Consider the following 21,746-nt stretch of genomic DNA (forward strand, 5'->3'; position numbering starts at 1 on the left):
GTTAGCCTGTGGGACTCCGGAGGCAGCCGACAGGTATCGACAGGCCAAGCGGAATGCAGCTCGGGCAGTGGCTGAAGCAAAAACTCGGGTGTGGGAGGAGTTCGGAGAGGCCATGGAAAAAGACTTTCGGACTGCCTCGAAGAGATTCTGGCAAACCGTCAGGCGTCTCAGGAGGGGAAAGCGGTGCTCTACCTGCACTGTGTATAGTGCTGGCGGAGCGCTGCTGACGTCGACTGAGAAAATTGTCAGGCGGTGGAAGGAATACTTCGAGGACCTCCTTAATCCCACTGACACGTCTTCCGAGGAGGAAGCAGAGTCTGGGGATGAGGGGAGTGACCCGCCAATTTCCGGGGGCGAGGTCACTGAGGCAGTTAAACAACTCCTTGGTGGCAGAGCCCCTGGTGTTGATGAGGTCCGCCCCGAGTTCCTGAAGGCTCTGGATGTTGTAGGGCTGTCCTGGTTGACACGCCTCTACAATGTTGCGTGGAGATCAGGGGCAGTACCCCTGGACTGGCAGACCGGGGTGGTGGTCCCCATCTTTAAGAGGGGAGACCGGAGGGTGTGTTCCAACTACAGGGGGATCACACTCCTCAGCCTCTCTGGGAAAGTCTACGCCAGGGTGCTGGAAAGGAGAGTTCGTCCGTTAGTCAAACCTCAGATACAGGAGGAACAATGCGGTTTTCGTCCTGGTCGCGGAACACTGGACCAGCTCTTTATCCTCTCAAGGATACTTGAGGGTGCATGGGAGTTTGCCCAACCAGTCTACATGTGTTTTGTGGACTTGGAGAAGGCATTCGACCGTGTCCCTCGGGGTGTCCTGTGGGAGGTGTTGCGGGAGTATGGGGTGTCTGGCCCATTGCTATGGGCCATTCGATCCCTGTACAACCGTTGCAAGAGTTTGGTTCGCATTGCCGGCAATAAGTCGGACTCGTTCCCGGTGGGTGATGGGCTCCGCCAGGGCTGCCCTTTGTCACCGGTTCTGTTCATAATTTTTATGGACAGGATTTCTAGGCGCAGCCAAGTGGCGGAGGGCTTTCACTTCGGTGGCCTCAGAATCTCATCTCTGCTTTTTGCGGATGATGTGGTTCTGTTGGCTTCATCAGATGAAGGCCTCCAGCTCGCACTGGAGCGGTTCGCAGCCGAGTGTGAAGCAGCGGGAATGAGGATCAGCACCTCCAAATCTGAGGCCATGGTTCTCAGCCGGAAAAGGGTGGAGTGCCCACTCCGGGTCGGGGATGAGTTCCTGCCCCAAGTGGAGGAGTTCAAGTATCTCGGGGTCTTGTTCGCGAGTGATGGGAGAAGGGAGCCGGAGATCGACAGACGGATTGGTGCTGCGGCTGCAGTGATGCGGACGCTGCACCGGTCCGTCGTGGTGAAGAGGGAGCTGAGTGTAAAAGCGAAGCTCTCAATTTACCGGTCAATCTACGTCCCTACCCTCACCTATGGCCACGAGCTGTGGGTAGTGACCGAAAGAACGAGATCGCGGATACAAGCGGCAGAAATGAGCTTCCTCCGAAGGGTGGCTGGCCTCTCCCTTAGAGATAGGGTGAGAAGTTCGGCCATCCGGGAGGGGCTCAGAGTAGAGCCGCTGCTCCTCCACATCGAAAGGAGCCAGTTGAGGTGGTTCGGGCATCTGACAAGGATGCCTCCTGGGCGCCTCCTGGGTGAGGTGTTCCGGGCATGTCCCACCGGGAGGAGGCCCCGGGGCAGACCCAGGACACGCTGGAGAGATTATATCTCTCGGCTGGCCTGGGAACGCCTTGGTATTCCCCCGGATAAGCTGGAGGAGGTGGCTGGGGAGAGGGAGGTCTGGGCTTCTCTGCTTAGGCTGCTGCCCCCGCGACCCGGCCTCGGATAAAGCGGATGAAGATGGATGGATGGATGGATAATAATAATAATAATAATAATAAAGGTCCACACTGTTCACGGACCCCGAGTCCCCGGAACCGGGTCCGTGACAAAATTTCTCAATAACTTTATCTCTGACCACAATAAAGGCTTGTTTTCTGTTAGATTCAGTTTTGCCTCCTGTGCATTCTGCTTTTTCTACTAAATTGCCTATAGGTATGAATGTGAGTGTTAATGGTTCTCTGTCTCTATGTGTTAGCCATGTGACAGACTGTGGACCTGTCCAGGGTCTACCCTGTCTCTTGCCCTAAGACAGCTGTGATAGACTCTAGCCCCCCATGACCCTGAATTGAATAAGTGGAAGAGGGGGATGGATGGATGGACACACATATGCCCATATGTGTTCATTCATAGTTTTGATGCCTTCAGTGAGAAACCACAATGTGAAAAAAAAAAAAACATTAAATGAGCAGCTGTGTCCATACAGACTACCAGTAATACTGTTACTGCTACTACTAGTACTACACACACTCACACATTTATACTTGTACTACAGTTCAGTACTTCACTTTAATAAAACTCAGTTTGTGTTTACAGGCTCTGGAGACAGCTGGTTATGTGAAGAATGTGATTGTAAGTATTGAATAGTACCAGTGTTAATACAGTTGTTGGTGTGTCCTGTGTGATGGACTGTGAGCTTTGTATCTAACATGCATAGAATCAGTGATAACCCTGAGAGTAAGATCTTTCTATTAATAGTGAAACATGCTGCTGTTTGTCTGTCTATAGGAGAGAGACATGTTACTGAGGTACCGGCGTCAGGAATCGGTGAGGAGAAAACGGACCTTCAGAGCCTGCAGGGTGAGGCCAGGCCTATACCCCAATATTTCTTTGTTTGTGTGTAAGAGATGTGCAGAAAAGTGTATGATGAAGCCAGGTTAATTCTTTAGCAAGTTGTTTACCCATTGAATCTCCATGAAAACCGAGGCTGACCAGCTTACCTGGTCAGAAGCAGGTGACCCTCAGCATTTCTTTCATGTGCAGAATGCTTTCAGTGTGATAGATTTTGTTGTGTACAGCTTGTTCCTGAAAGCAGCAAATGAAGCCCTGCTGTAAAACTCCAGCAGCTCAGACTGAATGTGCATTCCACTACGCAAAGTGAAGCTGGAGCGACGTCTTTTATAAGTCATTTTTGGACCTCCAATTTTGGTCCACTGAGAGGGTGTTTTGTAACGCCAGGTGACAACTTTCTTTAACGTCTGCTTAATGTTGTCGTCAGTAGGACCGATGTGTAGGGGCTATTTATGGCACATTGAGGAGGATGGAAACCTCAACATTTAAATTTACTGGAAACCCACAAACACAGACCAGTACCTACTCCCCACTTGACTTCCACCACCCTCTGGAACACGAACTTGGGGAAATCGGGATCCTGCAACGCTGGGAAAAACATTCCCTCTAAGCCAGAAGGGGAAACAAAGGAACACACATGTAAAGAAAGCTCATGTGGCACATGTGGTTATCCCAGCTGGGCTTCCATCAAATCAACAACGATGCACAGGAAAGACGGTCAGACACCAACTAGGGAGGATCAGAAGGACAAACAGAACAACTGTCATCCCTCATGTAGCAGGTTTATCAGAGAAACTCAGGAGACTCTTCTCCAAGCACGACATCCCAGTGTACCCAGCCACACACTCTGACACAAACTGGTTCATCCCAAACACAAACTCAACAACGTAGTGTAGCTGTACAGTGTAGGGAGGAGTGCTCAGACCTCTACACTGGAGACACCAAACAGCCACTTTATAAACGCACAACATAGAAGAGCCACCTCCACAGGACAAGACTCGGCTGTACTAAAGGACAAAGGTCACTGCTTTAAGGATGCAAATGTTCACATTCACCAGCTGCTTTTCAACGCGAGGAAAGCAGCTGGTCCTGACGGTGTAGCCGGTAGAGTGCTTAAAGCATGTGCAGACCAACTAGCAGAGGTTTTCACCACCATCTTCAACCTCTCACTGCTACAGTCTGTAGTACCATCCTGCCTTAAGTCAGCCACCATCGTTCCAGTGCCCAAGAAGAACACAGTGAGCTGCTTGAATGACTATCGTCCAGTTGCTTTAACACCCATAATTGCCAAATGTTTCGAACAGCTCATCATGTCACACATTAAAGCTGCCATCCCTGCAAACCTCGACCCATACCAGTTTGCATACAGGGCAAACAGGTCGACAGAGGATGCCATAATAACAGCTCTTCACACAGCCGTCACACACCTGGACTGTAGTAACACCTATGTGAGAATGCTGTTTGTGGACTTCAGCTCTGCCTTCAATACAGTTCAACCCCACAAACTAGTTAATAAACTAAGCAACTAAGGACCCAGCAGCTCACTGCGCAGCTGGATACTGGACTTCCTGAGCAACAGACCCCAGAACATAAGAATGGGAGAGCACACCTCCTCCACCCTCATTCTGAATGTGGGTGTCCCACAGGGGTGTGTCCTCAGTCCCCTCTTAAACTCACTTTTCACCCATGACTGTTCACCAATCCACACCAGTAACACCATTATAAAATTTGCTGATGACACCACTGTCATAGGACTGATGGACAACAACGATGATTCAGCCTACAGAGAGAAGGTTCAGCATCTGAAGCAATGGTGTGACGACAACAACCTGCATCTGAACACAGCCAAGACCAAGGAGATGGTAATCGACTTCAGAAGAACAAAGCGATCTGAGCACTCTACCCTCTACATTGATGGGGAGGAGGTAGAAAGGGTAGAAAGCTTTAAGTTCCTCGGAGTCCACATCTCGGCCGACCTTACGTGGTCCACAAACATCTCCCACCAGGTAGGGAAAGCACAACAAAGGCTGTACTTCCTCAGGAAACTACGTCAGGCCCAATTACCCCAGAGACTGCTAGTAAACTTCTACCGCTCCACCATTGAGAGCCTTCTGACTTACTGCTGCACACTCTGGTTCAACTGCTGCACCGCAGAGGACAAGAGGAAACTGCAGCAGGTGGTGAGGGCAGCAGAGCGGGCAATCGGCACTTCACTAACCCCCCTCAGAGACATTTATACTGGCAGACTTCAGCAGAAAGCCAGCATCATCATCAAAGACCCCTCGCACCCTGGACACTCACTTTTCCCCCCCTTCCTTCTGGTAAACGCTACAGGTCCATCAGGTCAAAGACAAACAGACTCAACAGAAGTTTTTACCCACAGGCTGTCAAACATGCCCTACCTCCACCCTGATTGGAGGATAACTGCACTGCCAATACTCATGGACATTACACCTTATTTATAAATCATATTTCTGTTTATACGTCAGTGCAACCAACACCCTTACCTCTTTAAGCTGTATTTATTATAACCTTATTTAGTATAGTTCCAACAGCACCCCACTCAATGTGCAATATCACTGATCACACTGCACCTCTCAATGCACCTGCTAGTTAGATGGCATGTATGTGTATGTATAGAGATGTAAGCGTGTATGTGGAAATATGTGTGTGTATGTATGTACGGATGCATATATGTATATATACATATATGTATGTATGTATGTGCGTGTATGTTTGCAGGTGTATGTATAACTTGTACATATCTTTCTTGTGTAAATGTAAATTTGTCTGTTATTGTGTAAATACTTACGCTATTGTGTACTCCACACACATGGAGAGATGCCAAATTGCCTTTCACTGTTCTTGTAACAGTGACAATAAAAAGCTATTCTATTCTATTCTATTTTGGACAGAGAAGACAGATGCTTTGAAAGAGGAGTAAAAGAAGCATCTATGTCCACTGTGAACGGCCATCTTTGAACAGAGGGCGGGGCTTACGACACCAACTGTCTGCCATCTATTATCCAGTTCTGAGATCCTTCACAGACACCTTAACGCCCACTCACATGGGTGAATTGATCTCAATAGGTCACATGACAGTGTGAGGCAGGGTCTCACGATGGTTCACCTAAACCTCTGCTGATAGCAACCACACCTTTTTTCACACTTTGGTTCCTGTGATGAGGGTAATGATCAATATAAGGGACACTCCCACTACCAGGGACTCTCCACCATTTGGTTTTACAGCTGAAGAAGCGTCTTGGATGAAACATGAAACATCTTCAAGAAACTTAAATGAGTCCAGCCGCTTGTGTTTTTACAAGCTCCTTAAATTAAGTCACCATGGTAACAGACATTCAGTGTTTTCTGAATAATGATTGAAATATTAAAAGGTCACAAACTAAACCGTGTTTACTAATTCAGAGTCTTCTCCTGTCACAGCTCCATCAGTAACTGGCTTTGACCAATCAGGTTACAGCCCAATCATCAGATTTCGATGATTTCATGTGAACATACTGAGAGCTGTTTGGACCGACTCTGGTAGGCTATTCTGGACCAGAAATCAGATCTCTGATGATCTGTAAAGCATCCTGAACTGGGTGTGATGTAGAAAAATGGAGGATGTCTTGATGGTGTTATGCCACTTTGTGGTGGGTTTTCAGAACTACGTTGTGTCTCTGTGTGTTGCCTACAGGTCATTGAGACGTTTTATGGTTATGATGAAGAGGCGTCTGTGGATTCTGATGGCTCGTCTTTGTCCTTTCACACTGACAGAACTCCAGATACTGAACCAGATGAGGTACGCGCACACACACACATACACACACACACTGTTTCCAAAGGTGAGAACATCCAAACGTGTTCTTAAGTCCAGTGGGATGTAAAAGGAAACAGCTGGTAGTTTCTGACTCTTGGAACAGACAGCGCTCAGCCTTTGATGGAGAGCTGACAGAAAGACAAAACCTTCAAAGATCCACCTTTGCTAGATTTTAAATAATAATTAGTGTGAATGCTTGAAAAGCATTCACAGTATTGTTCTTTTCTTCTACCTCTATTATTATTTTCTTTTCCGTACAATTTTTGGCATCTAACTCCTTCAAAACCGTTCAACTTAGAAAAACCATTCAAACACCGTTAGATTCCTCTTCTTTTGGACATGACTGCTTCTACTTTTCTCATTTTTAACATTTATATTTTTAAAATTATTCAACTTTTTTCAACAAAAATTTCCCATGTATTTCAATGGGGAGACCCTTCAAATTCTCCTTCAACTCACTCCTCTTTCAACTCTAACTACTTCCATATACATTGACGTAGAGCCACCATTCAAACTTTAAAACGAAGACAAGACATTCAACTTGTATTTATCTTTTCAATATCTGTCATACTTTTTCTTCAGTTCCAGTTTAAGTTTCATCCTTTTTTTCAGCTGTTTCAGAGTTTATAATGGGTGTGTATGGGACGGAATGTTGGGGCTAGAGTGAGACAGCTCAACTGCTAGAGTGAGAGGAGGAAAGAAATTAATCTTAAAATCTTTTCTTAAAACTGCTGCTGTGTCCACAGTGTTTGCTCTACAGGTATGATTTTACCCTCAAAACGTAGCCATCGCTCTCCTCTTTCATCCAATGTGTTTACTATTGTAATAGGTGTTATGGTTCTTTCATAAATGTCACCAATGCACAGCCTCCTCCCTCCAACTCTTCCATAGACTCTAATGTTAAAATGCCTCAGAAGGTTCGTTTGAAAATCAGTAGTACAGGCTGTCTTTACACTGTCACCACGTCCATATAATAAACTCCACAGGCATGAAAACTGAGAATTTGGTAGACTGGACATTGCTGGTGCTCACGGTGAAAGAATTTTGTCAATACGACGTGTACTTTTCATTTGGGAATGATTTGTTTCGGGTTGACATTTCTGTTCATTTTAAGCAGCAAAAGTGAGGCGCATGTCTGTGAGCGTGTGTATGGAGCCATTGGGTGCAGTCACTATAGCAACCAGGCTCACACCTGCCTGCCTAACGAGCTCTGTCTCTCACTCTGCCAAGATTCATCTTAAACACTTCTCTTTCAACTGCTGCTGTGTCCACAGTGTTTGCTCTACAGCCATCATTTTACCCTCAAAACGTCGCCATTGTTGTTTTCTTTCCAACACTGTGTCTTTGAAAGCTCAGACATTTAAACTTTTTAAACTGTGTGGATCCAAGTGGAGGGATCACATTTTAGTCATTCAGTGATTTAAAGAATATGAACTTTTAATATTCATTCAGATGTTTTCTGACTTTAAATTTTCTTTTCTCATTTCTTAGGTTTTTCTAATTTACAATTAAAACATTTTCAGCTATTTTCCAACTTCTTATTCTGTGTAAACATCAGCTTTTAGCAGTTCAGCACTTTTGTTTTCAGGTTAAATTCTGGTTTTTTTTTTATCTCATTCAAAATTTATAACTCAAAATTCAGCAATTAATTCATTTCAGTGCATACATTCAGATTCAAGCATTCACACTGCAGTTTCTTCAGAAAATGCACTTTCTAGTTCAAATAAGTAACAACAAAACATCCTTCAGGTACTTTTTAAGGTGTAACCTGCTTAAGCTGCCAGTGTCTATAACAGGGGTGTCCAACTCCAGTCCTCGAGAGCTACAGTTCTGAAGCTTTTAGATGCATCCCTACTCCAACACAGCTGAATCACATTACCTCTTGTTTGGATTACCTCTTCAGCATCCCATCAAGTTTGGCAAAGGCCTAGTAACAAGCAATAATTTGATTCAGGTGTGTCGGACCAAGGATGCGTCTAAAAACTCTCGAGGACTGGAGTTGGACACCCCTGATCTATAAACAGTTAACTGCATCAGTCCTAATAGAGTCGTTAAATTAAAGAGCTGATGGAGATGATGACTGAGTTTATTTCTGAAATATCTTTTAAATCTGAAGTGGTACAATATTAGCCATGTGTTTTATACGTCCAGCAGTGACTTGCAAGTGTCTGATTGGCTGATATGTGTGTAGTTGTGCATGATTGGTTGTGCTATCTGTATTACATTTCATGATGACATCAACAATAAAGCTTAAGACTGTTTCAGTTACTGCTCTGACTCGCTGGTCTGAAGTTGGGGTTTTGTGTGTTTTAGGTATGCGTGCGTGAGGAGGCGGAGCTTCGTTACCGTCAGCTGACTCAGGAGTACCAAGCGCTGCAGCGAGCGTATGCTCTGTTAGCGGAGACGAGTGGCGGAAACTACGATGCAGAGAAGGAGATCAAGGTGACAGCGGTGGGGGAACAGAGGGCTGCCTTCGCTGCAATGAAGCAAGGCACTAACAGGTTGACGGTTGTATTCTTTGTGTTTCAGACCAGAGAGCAGCTGCTGAGTGAGATCAGTCGATACCAGAGCAGAGTTTCAGATCTGGAATCAGCGCTGAAGCAGCAAGGACTGGTAACATGCAAACTGTCGAGTTTCTAAAACGCAGAAAAATTACAGAAGGATAAAACCAAGAGGAGGCAGATGAATGAGAATATTATCTGCATTTAGACTGGTTCTAGGCTAGAATCCTGTAATAAAGGGTTGTGTCTTCAAGCTAATCAAAGAACCAATCACAGCCATACAGAGGTAGAGTAAACTATATAGTAGAACAGTTGTACTCCATAGAGAGCCAGCAGGAGGCACAGCTGTGATACAGTCTCCACTCACAGTGACAGGCAGGTCGTATCACCTCCTCCAGCTCTGATCTTAACGTCTGGAGAAAGAGGCAAAGCCTTCATGTTGGTGCTTGGTGGGTGTAAAACCTCCACATCCAGCAGTTTGGTGTGTCCAAAGTGCTGTTTTTCCTGTAGGTTGAACCTCTACTGCACATGCCCAGAGTTACACAACATTACAGCTTCATCAGCTGCCATTTCTGCTGGTGCAAACGGTTGGAGAGATAGTTCAGGAGAGCATGCCCTGACTTTTCTTTTTCATTTTCTCTGATAAATATGGATAAAGGTGAGAGGAAATCTTTGAATGCTTGACCAGATCCATGTTCATTCTGAAGATCTGTTAGACCAGGGGTCGGCAACCTTTCTGATGATGAGTGCCAGTTTGGCTCAGTGTGGATCAGTGTGGAATTGTGTGGATTTGTTCGCAGATGTTGGCAGCTATCAGCAAATAGTTATCAGTTATGTTGAAACAAAAAAACCCTCCATAACAGCAAATGAACTGTACAACAGAAAATGCAAATGCTATTTATGGTCTCCTCACAACAATGATAAGAAAAATAAACTGGGCCAAAATGGCATGTTTGTTAATAGAGAGATACACATGTTAATCTGATCTCTGGTCTCCGACTCAGAGACACAGGTCTCCGAGTGTCCAGCATTCAGAGGCTACCTGAGGACACCCGTGTGAGAGAAAATCTGCTCACACAGATATGTAGAGCCAAATACTGTCAATAAGGCCTCTGCAATGTTCTGAAGACAGTTAAACTTGTCAGGTCGTGATGTCCAGCAGGTGAAAATGCAAGCTCTATGAACACGCACAGCTATGGATTCCAGCTGCGTCTGTAGTTCTGCAAAGTTTGACCCCCACAGAGTCGAGCTTTTCAGTTCAATCAGCTGCCACATATCCAAACAGCATCTTTTACAGCTGTGGCTCCAGCAACCATCAGCTGATACTAGATATTATTAAATAAATTCTAACAACAGCTGATCAAGCTTAAACGTGCTGCTGTAGTTTAGCGCGACATCCGCTGGTTTCTTCTTTCTGGCGCAAAGTGGGCGATAAACAAGAGAGACGGGACTTAATACCGATCACCTGATCATTGATTAGTTTCATGATTGAAGTAGCAACAGGGGAGGGAGAATGAGAGAAGAAGAGGCAGCTGACAGCGTAAAGACACAGAATAACTTCAGCTTTGTGTCTTTTTCATTCTAGCTGAAGTCCGGGACGAACTGTGTTCCTTTTCAGCTCAGTATGATACGCGTAATATTTTCTCTGAATACAAGACGATTCCGTTTTTTACGGGATGGTTGGCAACTCCACTAACTAACCTTATGAATAAAATAAAGTTCAACATCAGTAACATCACAGCACCCACCCAGCAGTATATAAACTCCGTCATGCTAGCTAGTACGCAGTACGAGTTATTGTAACTGATTGTAAAAAGTCAGCACAATGAAAATAAACTCCACCTAAACTTGGTTTATATCTGACCCAGATAGACTGCAGGTCATAACTTCTTACCTGAAGTTCAGTTCACCTGGTAGCAAGGTAAACAAAAATTAAAAAAAAAAATATATACAAGTATTAAAGCTAAACAAGGTATAAATAGACTAAGAGTCATGATTAGGGGTATGCAATCCTGAATAGATGGTTTAAAATATATATCTGAACATATAACAGCAAAACCAGTGGTTCTCTATGGAACACAGCTGAACATGTGTGATGTAGAACAGAGAACAGGTCTGAAAACAGATCACACGATCACAACACTGACAGTGCGTTCGCTCTGTCTGTGTCTCAGGACCTGAAGTGGGTGGAGGAGAAGCAGGCGTTATATCGGAGGAATCAGGAGCTGGTGGAGAAGGTGAATCGCATTTATCAAACGCATTTATCAAACGTCTCAGTAAATATGCACACAAATTCTCCCAAATCAAAAAGAACAACTTGTGTTTGGTATATTTGGTATTTGGCTGAGAATAGACTTAATGCCAAATGTAACAACGGATGGTTTGCAGGTCAGGCAGATGGAAGGTGAAGAGCTGCGACTGAAAAACGACATTCAGGATGTCAAAGACCAGAACGAGCTGCTGGAGTTCAGGATCCTGGAGTTAGAGGTGAAAACGTCGCAGATGCCAGTAACAGCATCTCAAACTTCCAGACGTTTACCTGTGATTTCTGTTTGCTATTCAGGAGAGGGAGCGGCGCTCACCCGCCATCAATTTCCAACAGCTCCATTTCCCAAAAGGCCTCAGTCCTCTACAGGTTTACTGTGAGGCAGAGGGAGTCACTGTGAGTACATCCGTCAGTACACCTGAGTGCACCTGTAAATATCTCTGAGGGGTGCACTGCCAGCATGTTCAGCATATCCAGGCTTTCACTGTGTTTGCTGGCTGAACTAAGCTACACTTTCACTGTTAAACTAGGCCTGAAAGGTGCGTTTGATTTGTCATTTCATTCTCTTTACAAATGGATCAGCTGAGCTCCTTTTGCTCCAGTGAGAGGCATTATTAGAGGAATGCTGACAGATCTATAAAAATATAAAAGAAAATAAAGTGTTGCAAAAAAGATGACAGCAGCGCTGCAGAAGATTATTGAATTTGTGATCATCAAGCAGCAGTGAGATAAATCTATTATAGCCATCCATTTTCTTTAGCTTATCCAATTCAGTGTTGTAGGGGGGCTGCAGCACATCCTAGTTGTCATAGGACGAGGGGCGGGGTACACCTGGACAGGTCACAGGTTTGTCATTGGGTTAATACAGAGACAGACAACCATTCACACCTTTTTATTTCTAGGGTTCACGATGCATCTGTGAACCCTTAGATGCTGAAGTTTGGTCAGTGTTCAGTAACAGACGTAGAAATTAGTCTGTCACAGATTCGAGGGTCAAACCGCCTCCAAACATAAGTCATCGCATTCACATCAGAGGCCAGTGGAGTTGCAGCAGCAGATCTGGATTAAGAAAAGTTCGGGTTGCAGTTTAGAACAAACATCCCTGTGATGCAAGATAACTAAAAATCATCCTCAACATATCGATCCTGTTTGTGCTGAATACCCCTGAACACACCTTTAACCTGTTTCTTGGTGCACTTTGGCTGAAGTCCCATCTGAAGCCTCGACATAATAAGTCTTTAACACCATTGGACCTACTGTCCGATTATTAACACCATGCCGTGTACTGGATCAATCCCAGCGCCCGTGGCTCGGTCGGGCCACTTTCAGGGGTGGGGGGCTCAGTCCCCTCTGCAGGTGGCAGCTGCTGGCGGAGCCTGTGGCTATGTCGCCACAATGGCGATGTGCGCAGCTGCTCCTCCAGTGCTCTGGGGGGCCTCTGGATGTCTGGGGCCTGGATCATCTCCATGCTCCATGCTGTGGTCTCCCTACTGTGTTGTTCTCTTTTTGCTTGTTTTCTTTTTTTCCCAGCAGGTGATCCCGCTGACTTTTAGTGTCTTTTCTCTCTGTCGCTCTTCCCCTCTGTTTTTCTTTCCCTTTCCTTTTTTTGGAAGGTCTCCTGTCTTCGTCTTTCCCTTTTCTATCCACTGGTCCTGTCTGTTCCAATTGTAATAACTTAAAAGTTTAAAAAAATAAATAATTAATAAAGATCAATCAAATGGATGAATAATGATCCACTTGGAAAAATAAATCAGGTGGGCATTACCAAATTTCCCCTTGTGGGACAATTAAAGGATTATTCTATTCTATTTCTCTTGGCCTTCAGACAATAATTCAGATTGCTACAGTGCCAAACAGGACAGGCAAAAAAAACAATTCTGGAAGCTCCCTTTCGTGTCCAAAGTCCTGGAGAAAATTGTCTGTGTTCAGCTCCAGGCTCAAAGTGCTACACAGCACTGAAACTATGCCTCTAAAAGTTTTTAATGATCTTTTATTAATGCCATTTAAGTGCTTTTAGACCTGAGCACTGCATTTGATAAAGTGGGTCATGGTGTTGTAGTGTCCAGACTGGAGAGCGGTGTGGGTATTAAAGGACCTGCCCTTGATTGGTTTAGATTCTATTTAAGCAGTAGAAGTTTTTCTGCCAGGTTCGGTGGCTCTTCATCCACCCCCCTTACATGTGGAGTCCCTCAAGGATCTACCCTTGGCCCAGCATTTTCTCCTTTCCCATGCTCCCATTAGGCTCTATTTTCAGAAAATATGGATTCTCATTTCACTGTTTTGCTGATGATTCACAAATCTACTTTCCTCTTAAAAAGAATTCTACAGACTCTAAAAGTTTTGTGTGACTGTCTTGGTGATATTAAATCATGGCTGGCATTAAATGTTTTGAATGTGAACAATTAAAAAAACTGAGATTGTCCTATTTGGACCTTCTGACCCTCGTTCTTGTCTTAAGGGTGACCTTGGCCCTCTGGAAAAAAGCAGAACTGTCTTTGCAAAAATCTGGGAATGTTATTTGATGGCAGGTTCATATTGAGAAACAAGTTCTGCTGTTAAAGCCTTCGAGAGAGTAGCTAATGCGAGTAATTGATCCAGACCTCGTAGCAGCTCTGCTCTCTCATCTTCAGCTCCTCTCTCGCGTGTTTACGTGTGCTCTTGACAGGGAGGCGTAAACGCGACCATATTTCCCCGGTCATGGCTCGTTTACATTCTGGCTTCCAGCACGTTATAGAATTGATTTTAAGATATTATTGCTTGTTTTTAAGTCTCTAAGTGGATAAGCTCCGCCGTACCTCTCTGATCTTTTAACTAAACATGCTATAAACTGAAGGTCAGCTGATAGGTTGCTTCTGACTGAAACACAGGAGACTGGGCCTTTGCGATTGCTGCGTGTAAACTTTGGAACAGTTTGCTTCTTCAAATTAGGGTCTCTCCGACACTCGACGTCTTCAAAACCCATCTGAAGACACATCCTTACTCTCTAGCTCTTAATTGTGACTGAGTTGTTTTGCTTTTGTGTCTCGTCTTCTATTTGTGTGTGTTTATTTTTTCACTGTGTAATGGTTGTTTTTGTTATTTGCCCATCAGGACATTGTGATGAGTGAGCTGATGAAGAAGCTGGACATTCTGGGAGATAACGCCGTAAGTGTATGTTGAATTTATTTTGTACATGTATGTGTCACTGAAACATGTGATCCATGTAATCTGTTTGTGGCTTCACGTGTGTTGAACGTGTGCATTTTGTAAACATGCTGTTTAGCAACCATGGTGACACGTTCCCTGTTTCATTAGTGAGTCCTTTGTGATGATCAGTGAATAAATCTGAGTTTGTGTCAGGACAACAATAACTTCCATGTTGAGCCTGTTGTTTATATATTGCTGACATGTTGTTTTTCTGTAGAATCTGTCCAATGAAGAGCAGGTGGTGGTAATACATGCCCGGACGGTACTCACTCTAGCAGAAAAGGTGAGCGTCCCACCTTCATGGCAGTTTTCAGAGAGCTGAGGTTTCTGCTCTCTGACAGGATGCAGATAAAGTTTCTTATTCTTTGCACCTCTCAGAGTTATTGGCACAGGGAAAAAGCAGCTTCACATAGTGAGATTGAGGGCATGGAATAACTGACGGCTCATCAAAGTTTACATAAGATCAGTCTGATTTCGTAAAGTTGCTGTTGCTCTCGGCAGGTTTCAGGTGAACAGTCAGGCAGCTTGTCGCTATTGTTTCACAAAGCTGTTTTATTTGCTCTATCTCTGTGAGGTAACAATATAAAATGTGTGCACATGCAAAAATACCATGTGATTCATGAAACATGAACACCAGCTTGGCTCTTACCGTCATGTGTTTGTTAATGGACTAGAATAAATTCAAACAACAGGTACTTTGCATGTCTGCAGGAAGATACAGAAAAACAGAAAAGTGTCAGAAACATTTAAACAGAAGTTTTCAGGTGAGATTTAAAGATGCTGAGTCTTGATGAGGTTCCCAGATTCTCCAGCATCTGTGGGTTAATAAAAGCTTTGAAAAGTAGTACTCAGTAGTATCCCGTGACACAGCCCGGTCCTCATCGTTTGTTCATATGTGTCACCTGAGGCTCCTAAACTGTTTGTTTGGGATGAACGAGTTCAGGTGAGAAACAGAGTTCACATATATTCGTGTGTGAACTCTGTGAATAAAGCTGAACATACACAGAAAAAGATGAACTTGGATTGATGAGGAGGACAGACAGTGCACAATCAATATCTGCTTTACGACTAGCCTGTCTCTGTCTACCTGTCTGCTCACCTGTCTCTCTTTACCCCCTTTCAGTGGCTGGAGTCCATTGAAGTGACAAAATCGGCTCTCCAGCAGAAAATGTTGGACATCGAGAGTGAGAAGGTGAAAGACAAAGTGTATCTGGGCTCTGTTGGGACTTTTTTATACCTGCTGAAATCATGTGATCTGATCTGTGGTCTGGTCAATGACACTAGATCCATCTGAATTATCAGGCTAAAATAAGTGCTCTGTGGTGAGTCGGTCCAGTAAGAAGAGCGCAGTGATTGCAAGCTGGACAGGAAGCTTTTAGTTTCAACTCTTTCATATGTCGGAGTTTGTTTGTACAGAAAACATTAAAAGGCCTTAGTGATTTGTAAAGTAGCAGTATCCATGTTGGGAAGTTGTTGTCTGAGGTGAATAAATGTGATGTCAGTGAAGATGCTGTTGCTTTCTAGGAGCTGTTCAGTAAGCAGAAAGGTTACTTGGATGAAGAGCTGGACTACAGGAAGCAGTCGATGGATCAGGCCCATAAGGTCAGTGAATAGCTGGACCTGTACTGTGGAGAGGTGAACCAAATAACTGAGAGCAAGTCTTTGAGCCTGTTCTGATATCATTGGCCCATTGATCAGTGGGCTTTGATCAATGGTTGTCAATCAATGGCCATGACAATTTGCATATTAATAATCAAGAAAATGATGGCCCATCGTTCATTCAGTGGTGCTCGTTTCGGTCATTGTGCAAATGTCCTGTTTATAAGGTTGGGAAAACCTGCACCTGGATGAGTGACGAAATGTTTCTCCCACTGAAAACATCCAGATGAACAGGATCAACATTTTGGGATTTCCTTAGCTGGATGATTGAGCATGCATCAAGACATCATTGACCAACAACAATGAGAGCGCTGAACTCTGATCAAAAATGTTTCTTTGATCCAGAGGATCCTGGAGCTGGAGGCCATGTTGTTTGAGGCTCTGCAGCAGGAAGAGGAATCCAGGATAGAGGGATTAAAGATGGAGGGTCGACTGTCTGAGAGTCTGACAGAGGGAGAGAGAGAGGAGCTGAGGAGAGCCATGGACCAGTGGAAACGAACTGTGATGTGTGAGCTCAGAGAGAGAGATGCCCAAATTCTTCGAGAGCGGATGGAACTACTGCAGCTCACCCAACAGGTAAACCACTGAAATGAGCACAGGTACACTATTATGATTTCTCCTTTGTGGTCTGTAATCAATGATGTTGTGTTTGTCAGAGGAACAAGGAGCTGGAAGAATTTATAGAAGCACAGAAACGACAGATTAAAGAGCTGGAAGAGAAGGTAAAGACAAATAGAACAGAAACCTATGTAAAAAACTGCTTCCTTTGACATCGACAGATTCTGCACTGCTTTCTTCTTCTTTCAGTTCCTTTTCCTGTTTCTCTTCTTCTCTTTGGCCTTCATCCTATGGTCCTAACAGCCGCAGGTTGGTCATTCTTTCCCAGGTGTGCAGAGTTTACCTGTTGGATCTCAGTGTAATAAAATGTTTGCTCTGCTTTAGTGTGTGCAGACCACCACAGTCCAGCAGCTGAGTGGCCAGGTCAGCTCAGTCTGGATCAGACCAGGAGGACTCGAAAGGATTCCTGGAACCAGCAGCTCACCAACCGAGGGTCTATGGGTTCTCTGTTGCCAGCCAATCAGAGCAGAGCCCAGCTGTCAGCTGGCTCTCAAACTATCCTGTTACACCTTCCTAGAATGCCACTGTGCTGTCTCAGACATGGCTGATAGCTTCGTTTCAGCTTGCTGATGTTCAGCTAAGTAAAAGAGTCTGGCCCAAACTGGTGTTGGACTCTTACTAGCTAAACTAGGTGACACCCTATATGATTAGCTTAGGTCGCTGATTTTGAAGTTGTCAGATGGGGTTGGTTCAGTAACCTGTGACAGATGCGTGAGCTCAGCAGACTTAGGCTGAAGAGCAAAAGCTCTATAAGAACTAGACATAAAAACATCAGAAACCAGCCTGACAGAAGTTTAGTTCAATAATTCTTTGTTCTGATTGGCTGTTCCACCTGAAGAGCAGACAGTGAATTTAGCTCCTCCCGCTTTATTCACAGAGCTAAGGTCACACCTGGTTCGTCTACAACAGAAGAAGGACCTCCACAATGTCAGGAGGTCTGTTAGGAGATAAGAGTGAAGTGAAGTGGTCCAGATAAACCAGGTTCAGGAGGTCCAGATAGACCAGGTTAACCAGGTCCACACAAACCAGGTTCATGAGGTCCAAATAAATCAGGTTCAGGAGGTCCAGATAGACCAGGTTTACCGGGTCCACATAAACCAGATTCATGATGTCCAGGCACACTAGGTTCACCAGGTCCACACAAACCAGGTTCACTGGCTTCTGGTTGAATACCGCATCAATTTCAAGATACTTTTGTACACATTCAAGGCTACTCATCATCTCTCGCCTTCATACCTCTCTGACCTGGTTCAAATCACCATTCCTTCTCCGTATCTCAGATCCTCCTCCTCTCTTTCTCTTTCCATCCCTTCCCCCCGGCTAGCCACCGTGGGGTGCGGGGCTTTCTGTTGCTCTGCCCCCCGTCTTTGGAACTCCTTTCCTCCTGAGATAAGAAACATCACTTCCCTCCCTCTTTAAGTCCAGATTTAAAACTCACCTATTCACATTAGCCTATTCCACATAAATCTTTCCATCCTGCTACTTTAATTTATTTTATCTATTTGCTCAACGTTTTATCCTTATTATTTTTTTAAATTGTTATGTTTGTTGTTGTTATTGCTTGTGTACAGTGTCCTTGAGTGTTTTGAAAGGCGCTTTCTTGAATAAAATGTATTCATTCATTCATTCATTATTCACGAGGTCCAGATAAACCAGGTTCATGAGGTCCAGGCACACCAGGTTTACCAGGTCCACACAAACCAGGTTCATTAGGTCCGAGCAAACCAGGTTCATGAGACCCAGATAAATCAGGATCAGGAGGTCAAGATAGACCAGGTTTACTGGGTCCAGACAAACCAGGTTGATGAGGTCCAGGGACACCAGGTTCACCAGGTCCACACAAACCAGGTTTATGAGGTGCAGATAAACCAGGTTCAGGAGGTCCAGACAAACCAGGTTCACCAAGTCCAGGCAAACCAGGTTCATGAGGTCCAGACAAACATGAGGTCCGACAAACCAGGTTCAGGAGGTCGAGATAGACCAGGTTAACCAGGTCCACACAAACCAGGTTCATGAGGTCCAGATAAACCAGGTTCAGGAGGTTGAGATAGACCAGGTTAACCAGGTCCACACAGACCAGGTTAACCAGGTCCACACAGACCAGGTTCAGGAGTTCCAGGCACACAAGGTTCACCAGGTCCAGATAAACTAGGTTCAGGAGGTCTAGATTAACCAGTCTCACCGGGTCCAAACAAACCAGGTTCATAAGGTGCAGGCAGACCAGGTTCATGAGGTCCAGATAAACCAGGTTCATGAGGTCCAGGCACACCAGGTTCACCAGGTCCACACAAACCAGGTTCATGAGGTCCACACAAACCACGTTCATGAGGTCCACACAAACCAGGTTCACCGGGTCCAGACAAACAAGGTTCAGACTGTGTTTAATTTGATGGAGAAAAGCACAGCAGTAGTCTCTGATCTTGAGGTGCTAGAGATCCTGGAATTAGGTCCTGGAAATGACTCCCAATATGTTTCTGTTCCTAAATCCATATCTAAATAATTTCACAGAACTAAAACTAAACTATATCACAATATATAATATATGATTGATTAGTATTATATGAAATGATGCACCTTTTCACTTTACACTGAAGTTACCTGATATTGTTAAATAAAAAGTTTAATTATAAAAAAGCTAAAGACTTTGTATTTTGGTTAATACCTACGTTACTTTAATATTTTTAAAGCTTTTGTTTCTTTTGGGTTTCTGCTAGCAACCATATTTGACTTCAAGTTCTACACTTTGTCATTTTGACCATTTACCATTTCTCTGAGTTATCCTCAGTGTTCAAATGAAGCAGGATCAGAATCTGTTGTTTTAAAAGTTGCATCCTGCTGTTGTACTTTTATTATTCCAGATGATATTTTTCTATCCCTGCTGTGAGTCTAAACACTGAACATCTGAAGAGTTGGCGATTAAAAATGGAAACCGAACAAGGAGCAGTCTGTGTTTTGTTGCTTATGTCGGATTATTGAGTCCGAGTGCATTTTCACCAGAATAATCCGATCCAAATCAGTTCAGCATCATTCAAAGACCAGTAATTCACAACAACAGTCAACTAAATATACTTTAATAAGGTAAAGACGACACAAAATTAGTCAGAGCACCTATATAAGCATCAATGGTGACAGTGGGAAGAAAAAACTAGAATAGAATAGAATAGAATAGAATAGGATAGAATAGAATAGAATAGAATAGAATAGAATGCCCTTATTTCTGAATGAGTCCTCATCGTTTGTTCATATTGTTCATATGTTCAAAAGAATGCCTACCTTTCCAAGATTTTGGCCATAAAAGGAAGTTTAGAGATCGGCCTATAGTTTGAAAGAACATTAGGATCAAGGTTACTTTCTTGATAACAGGTTGCACAACAGCATGTTTGAAGGCAGGCGGAACGCAGCCTGATAACAGATAGGAGTTCATTAGGAGTAGGATACAGGGTCCAATGATGTTCAGAGCATCCTTAATAATACGGGAAGGAAGAATGTCGTGGCGGGAGATAGAACTTTTCAGTTAATTTATTATTTCCTTAAGAGTCGGGAGAGTAACAGGATGAAACTGTTGAAAGACTGTTGAGCATTCAGAATTTAGATTTTGGTTTGCTGCTGATAGATTTGGGGCCCTTAGTGCTGAGATTTTATCTATAAAATAATTTAGGTATTTTTCACAGAGAGCTGGGGAGGCCTCCGTCAAAGTGGCAGAGGAAGGGTTAATCACTGAATTGGGATTTGTGGCTATTAGTTGCAATGATTTCCGACAGGAAAGAAGCTTTTGCGACTTTAACAGCCTTCTGATATTTCAAACGGCAGTTCTGCAAAATGTCCAAGGAAATCTGGAGTTTGTCTTTTTTCCATCTCCTTTCGGCTCGGCGGCATTCACGTCTGAGAGTGTGGGTGGATTCATTCAGCCAGGGTTGGCGATTAGGTTTAAAGCATTTAGTCTTTAAGGGAACCACAGTGTCCAAGGTAGAGGTACATATAGATATAAAGGAATTAGTGAGTTCATTTACCGGTGTAGTTGTCTTACAATTATCATCATAAAAGGCAGAGTTAGTCAAGGCCGTGGAAAAATGGACGATTGCTTCAGGATTAATCTTGCGTACTTGGTACAGGGTGTGGAATTAAGTTTTTAGCAAAAGCAAAAGAGCAATGGCTGTCAGAAACAGGAATACACCCAGGCCAGGAGGGGGAACACAGGGCTTGGTTTCGTGCAGCGGTGCTGGCAGGGTTGCCCAAACAAGTTAGAACTGATTTAGAGAAGAATCCAGACTTTGCTGTTGCAGATTCCACACAATGGTGTGACGCTTGGTGCATTGATGCTGGCCCGTCAATGCACCAAAGCAGCGACAACCTGCGGGGAATTGGGGGGCTGCTAGACCATTCAGAGGGCGTGGTGGATCCGCTGGGAGAGGACAAAGGGCTCGTGGCGCGGGAAATCCCAGTAACACGTCCTGGAATGCCTGTTTGAGATGTGGAGTGGAAGGACATTGGGCACAAGACTGCCCTGAACCGCCCGAAACCCAGGCACGCAGAGCTTCAAGAGGAAGACGTGCATACAGAGGAGGACACCAAGCTCCAAACCCAGGTGCAGCGCCAGTCGCCCAGTATCCAGTGGCTGACTGGGGCTGGGAGGGGGAGCAGTACTGACGGAGCCCTGAGAAACCGGACAGCGTGGGGATGGCAGATCCCATGCTGTCAATGACCGTGGAAGGAACACAACTGACCTTCCTGGTGGACACTGGAGCAACTTACTCAACACTGAGAGCCACACCAAACAGTGCAATACTCTCCAACCACACTGTGAGTGTAGTGGGTTTTTCTGGGGTTCCTATGACTCTGCCACTAACTGATCCAGCACTGACAAAGCTGGGAAAACAGACTTTGAAACACCGATACGTGGTGTCCCCACAAGTGCCTGTAAATCTCATGGGCAGGGATCTGCTCGTGAAACTGGGAGCCACTATCATGTGTTCTGCAGATGGACTGACTGTTACTC

The 21,746-nt window shown here is 44.5% G+C and overlaps 1 protein-coding gene across 10 annotated transcripts in view; it reads left to right on the forward strand.

Annotated features, from left to right (window-relative positions):
- The window catches only part of jakmip3 (Janus kinase and microtubule interacting protein 3), a 58,771-nt gene extending 39,087 nt beyond the window's left edge, over window positions 1-19,684 (forward strand). For 6 of the 10 annotated variants that reach the window (XM_025909751.1, XM_019362414.2, XM_025909755.1 and 3 more), the window contains 15 exons: window positions 2,446-2,481; window positions 2,638-2,709; window positions 6,398-6,502; window positions 8,834-8,962; window positions 9,050-9,133; window positions 11,196-11,258; window positions 11,410-11,508; window positions 11,585-11,683; window positions 14,378-14,437; window positions 14,691-14,756; window positions 15,597-15,665; window positions 15,998-16,075; window positions 16,478-16,708; window positions 16,789-16,854; window positions 17,075-19,684. In XM_025909751.1, coding sequence (XP_025765536.1) covers window positions 2,446-2,481; window positions 2,638-2,709; window positions 6,398-6,502; window positions 8,834-8,962; window positions 9,050-9,133; window positions 11,196-11,258; window positions 11,410-11,508; window positions 11,585-11,683; window positions 14,378-14,437; window positions 14,691-14,756; window positions 15,597-15,665; window positions 15,998-16,075; window positions 16,478-16,708; window positions 16,789-16,854; window positions 17,075-17,320 — 1,503 coding nt within the window. In that variant the 3' untranslated portion in view covers window positions 17,321-19,684. Of the gene's footprint in view, window positions 1-2,445; window positions 2,482-2,637; window positions 2,710-6,397; window positions 6,503-8,833; window positions 8,963-9,049; window positions 9,134-11,195; window positions 11,259-11,409; window positions 11,509-11,584; window positions 11,684-14,377; window positions 14,438-14,690; window positions 14,757-15,596; window positions 15,666-15,997; window positions 16,076-16,477; window positions 16,709-16,788; window positions 16,855-16,939; window positions 17,000-17,074 lie in introns of all 10 variants that reach the window. The other 4 variants (XR_003221391.1, XM_019362416.2, XM_019362417.2 and 1 more) reach the window with 4 other exon arrangements.
- The last annotated feature ends 2,062 nt before the right edge of the window (window positions 19,685-21,746 follow it).

This window comes from Oreochromis niloticus, linkage group LG8 (genome assembly GCF_001858045.2).
Source record: "Oreochromis niloticus isolate F11D_XX linkage group LG8, O_niloticus_UMD_NMBU, whole genome shotgun sequence".
Taxonomy (NCBI): domain Eukaryota; kingdom Metazoa; phylum Chordata; class Actinopteri; order Cichliformes; family Cichlidae; genus Oreochromis; species Oreochromis niloticus.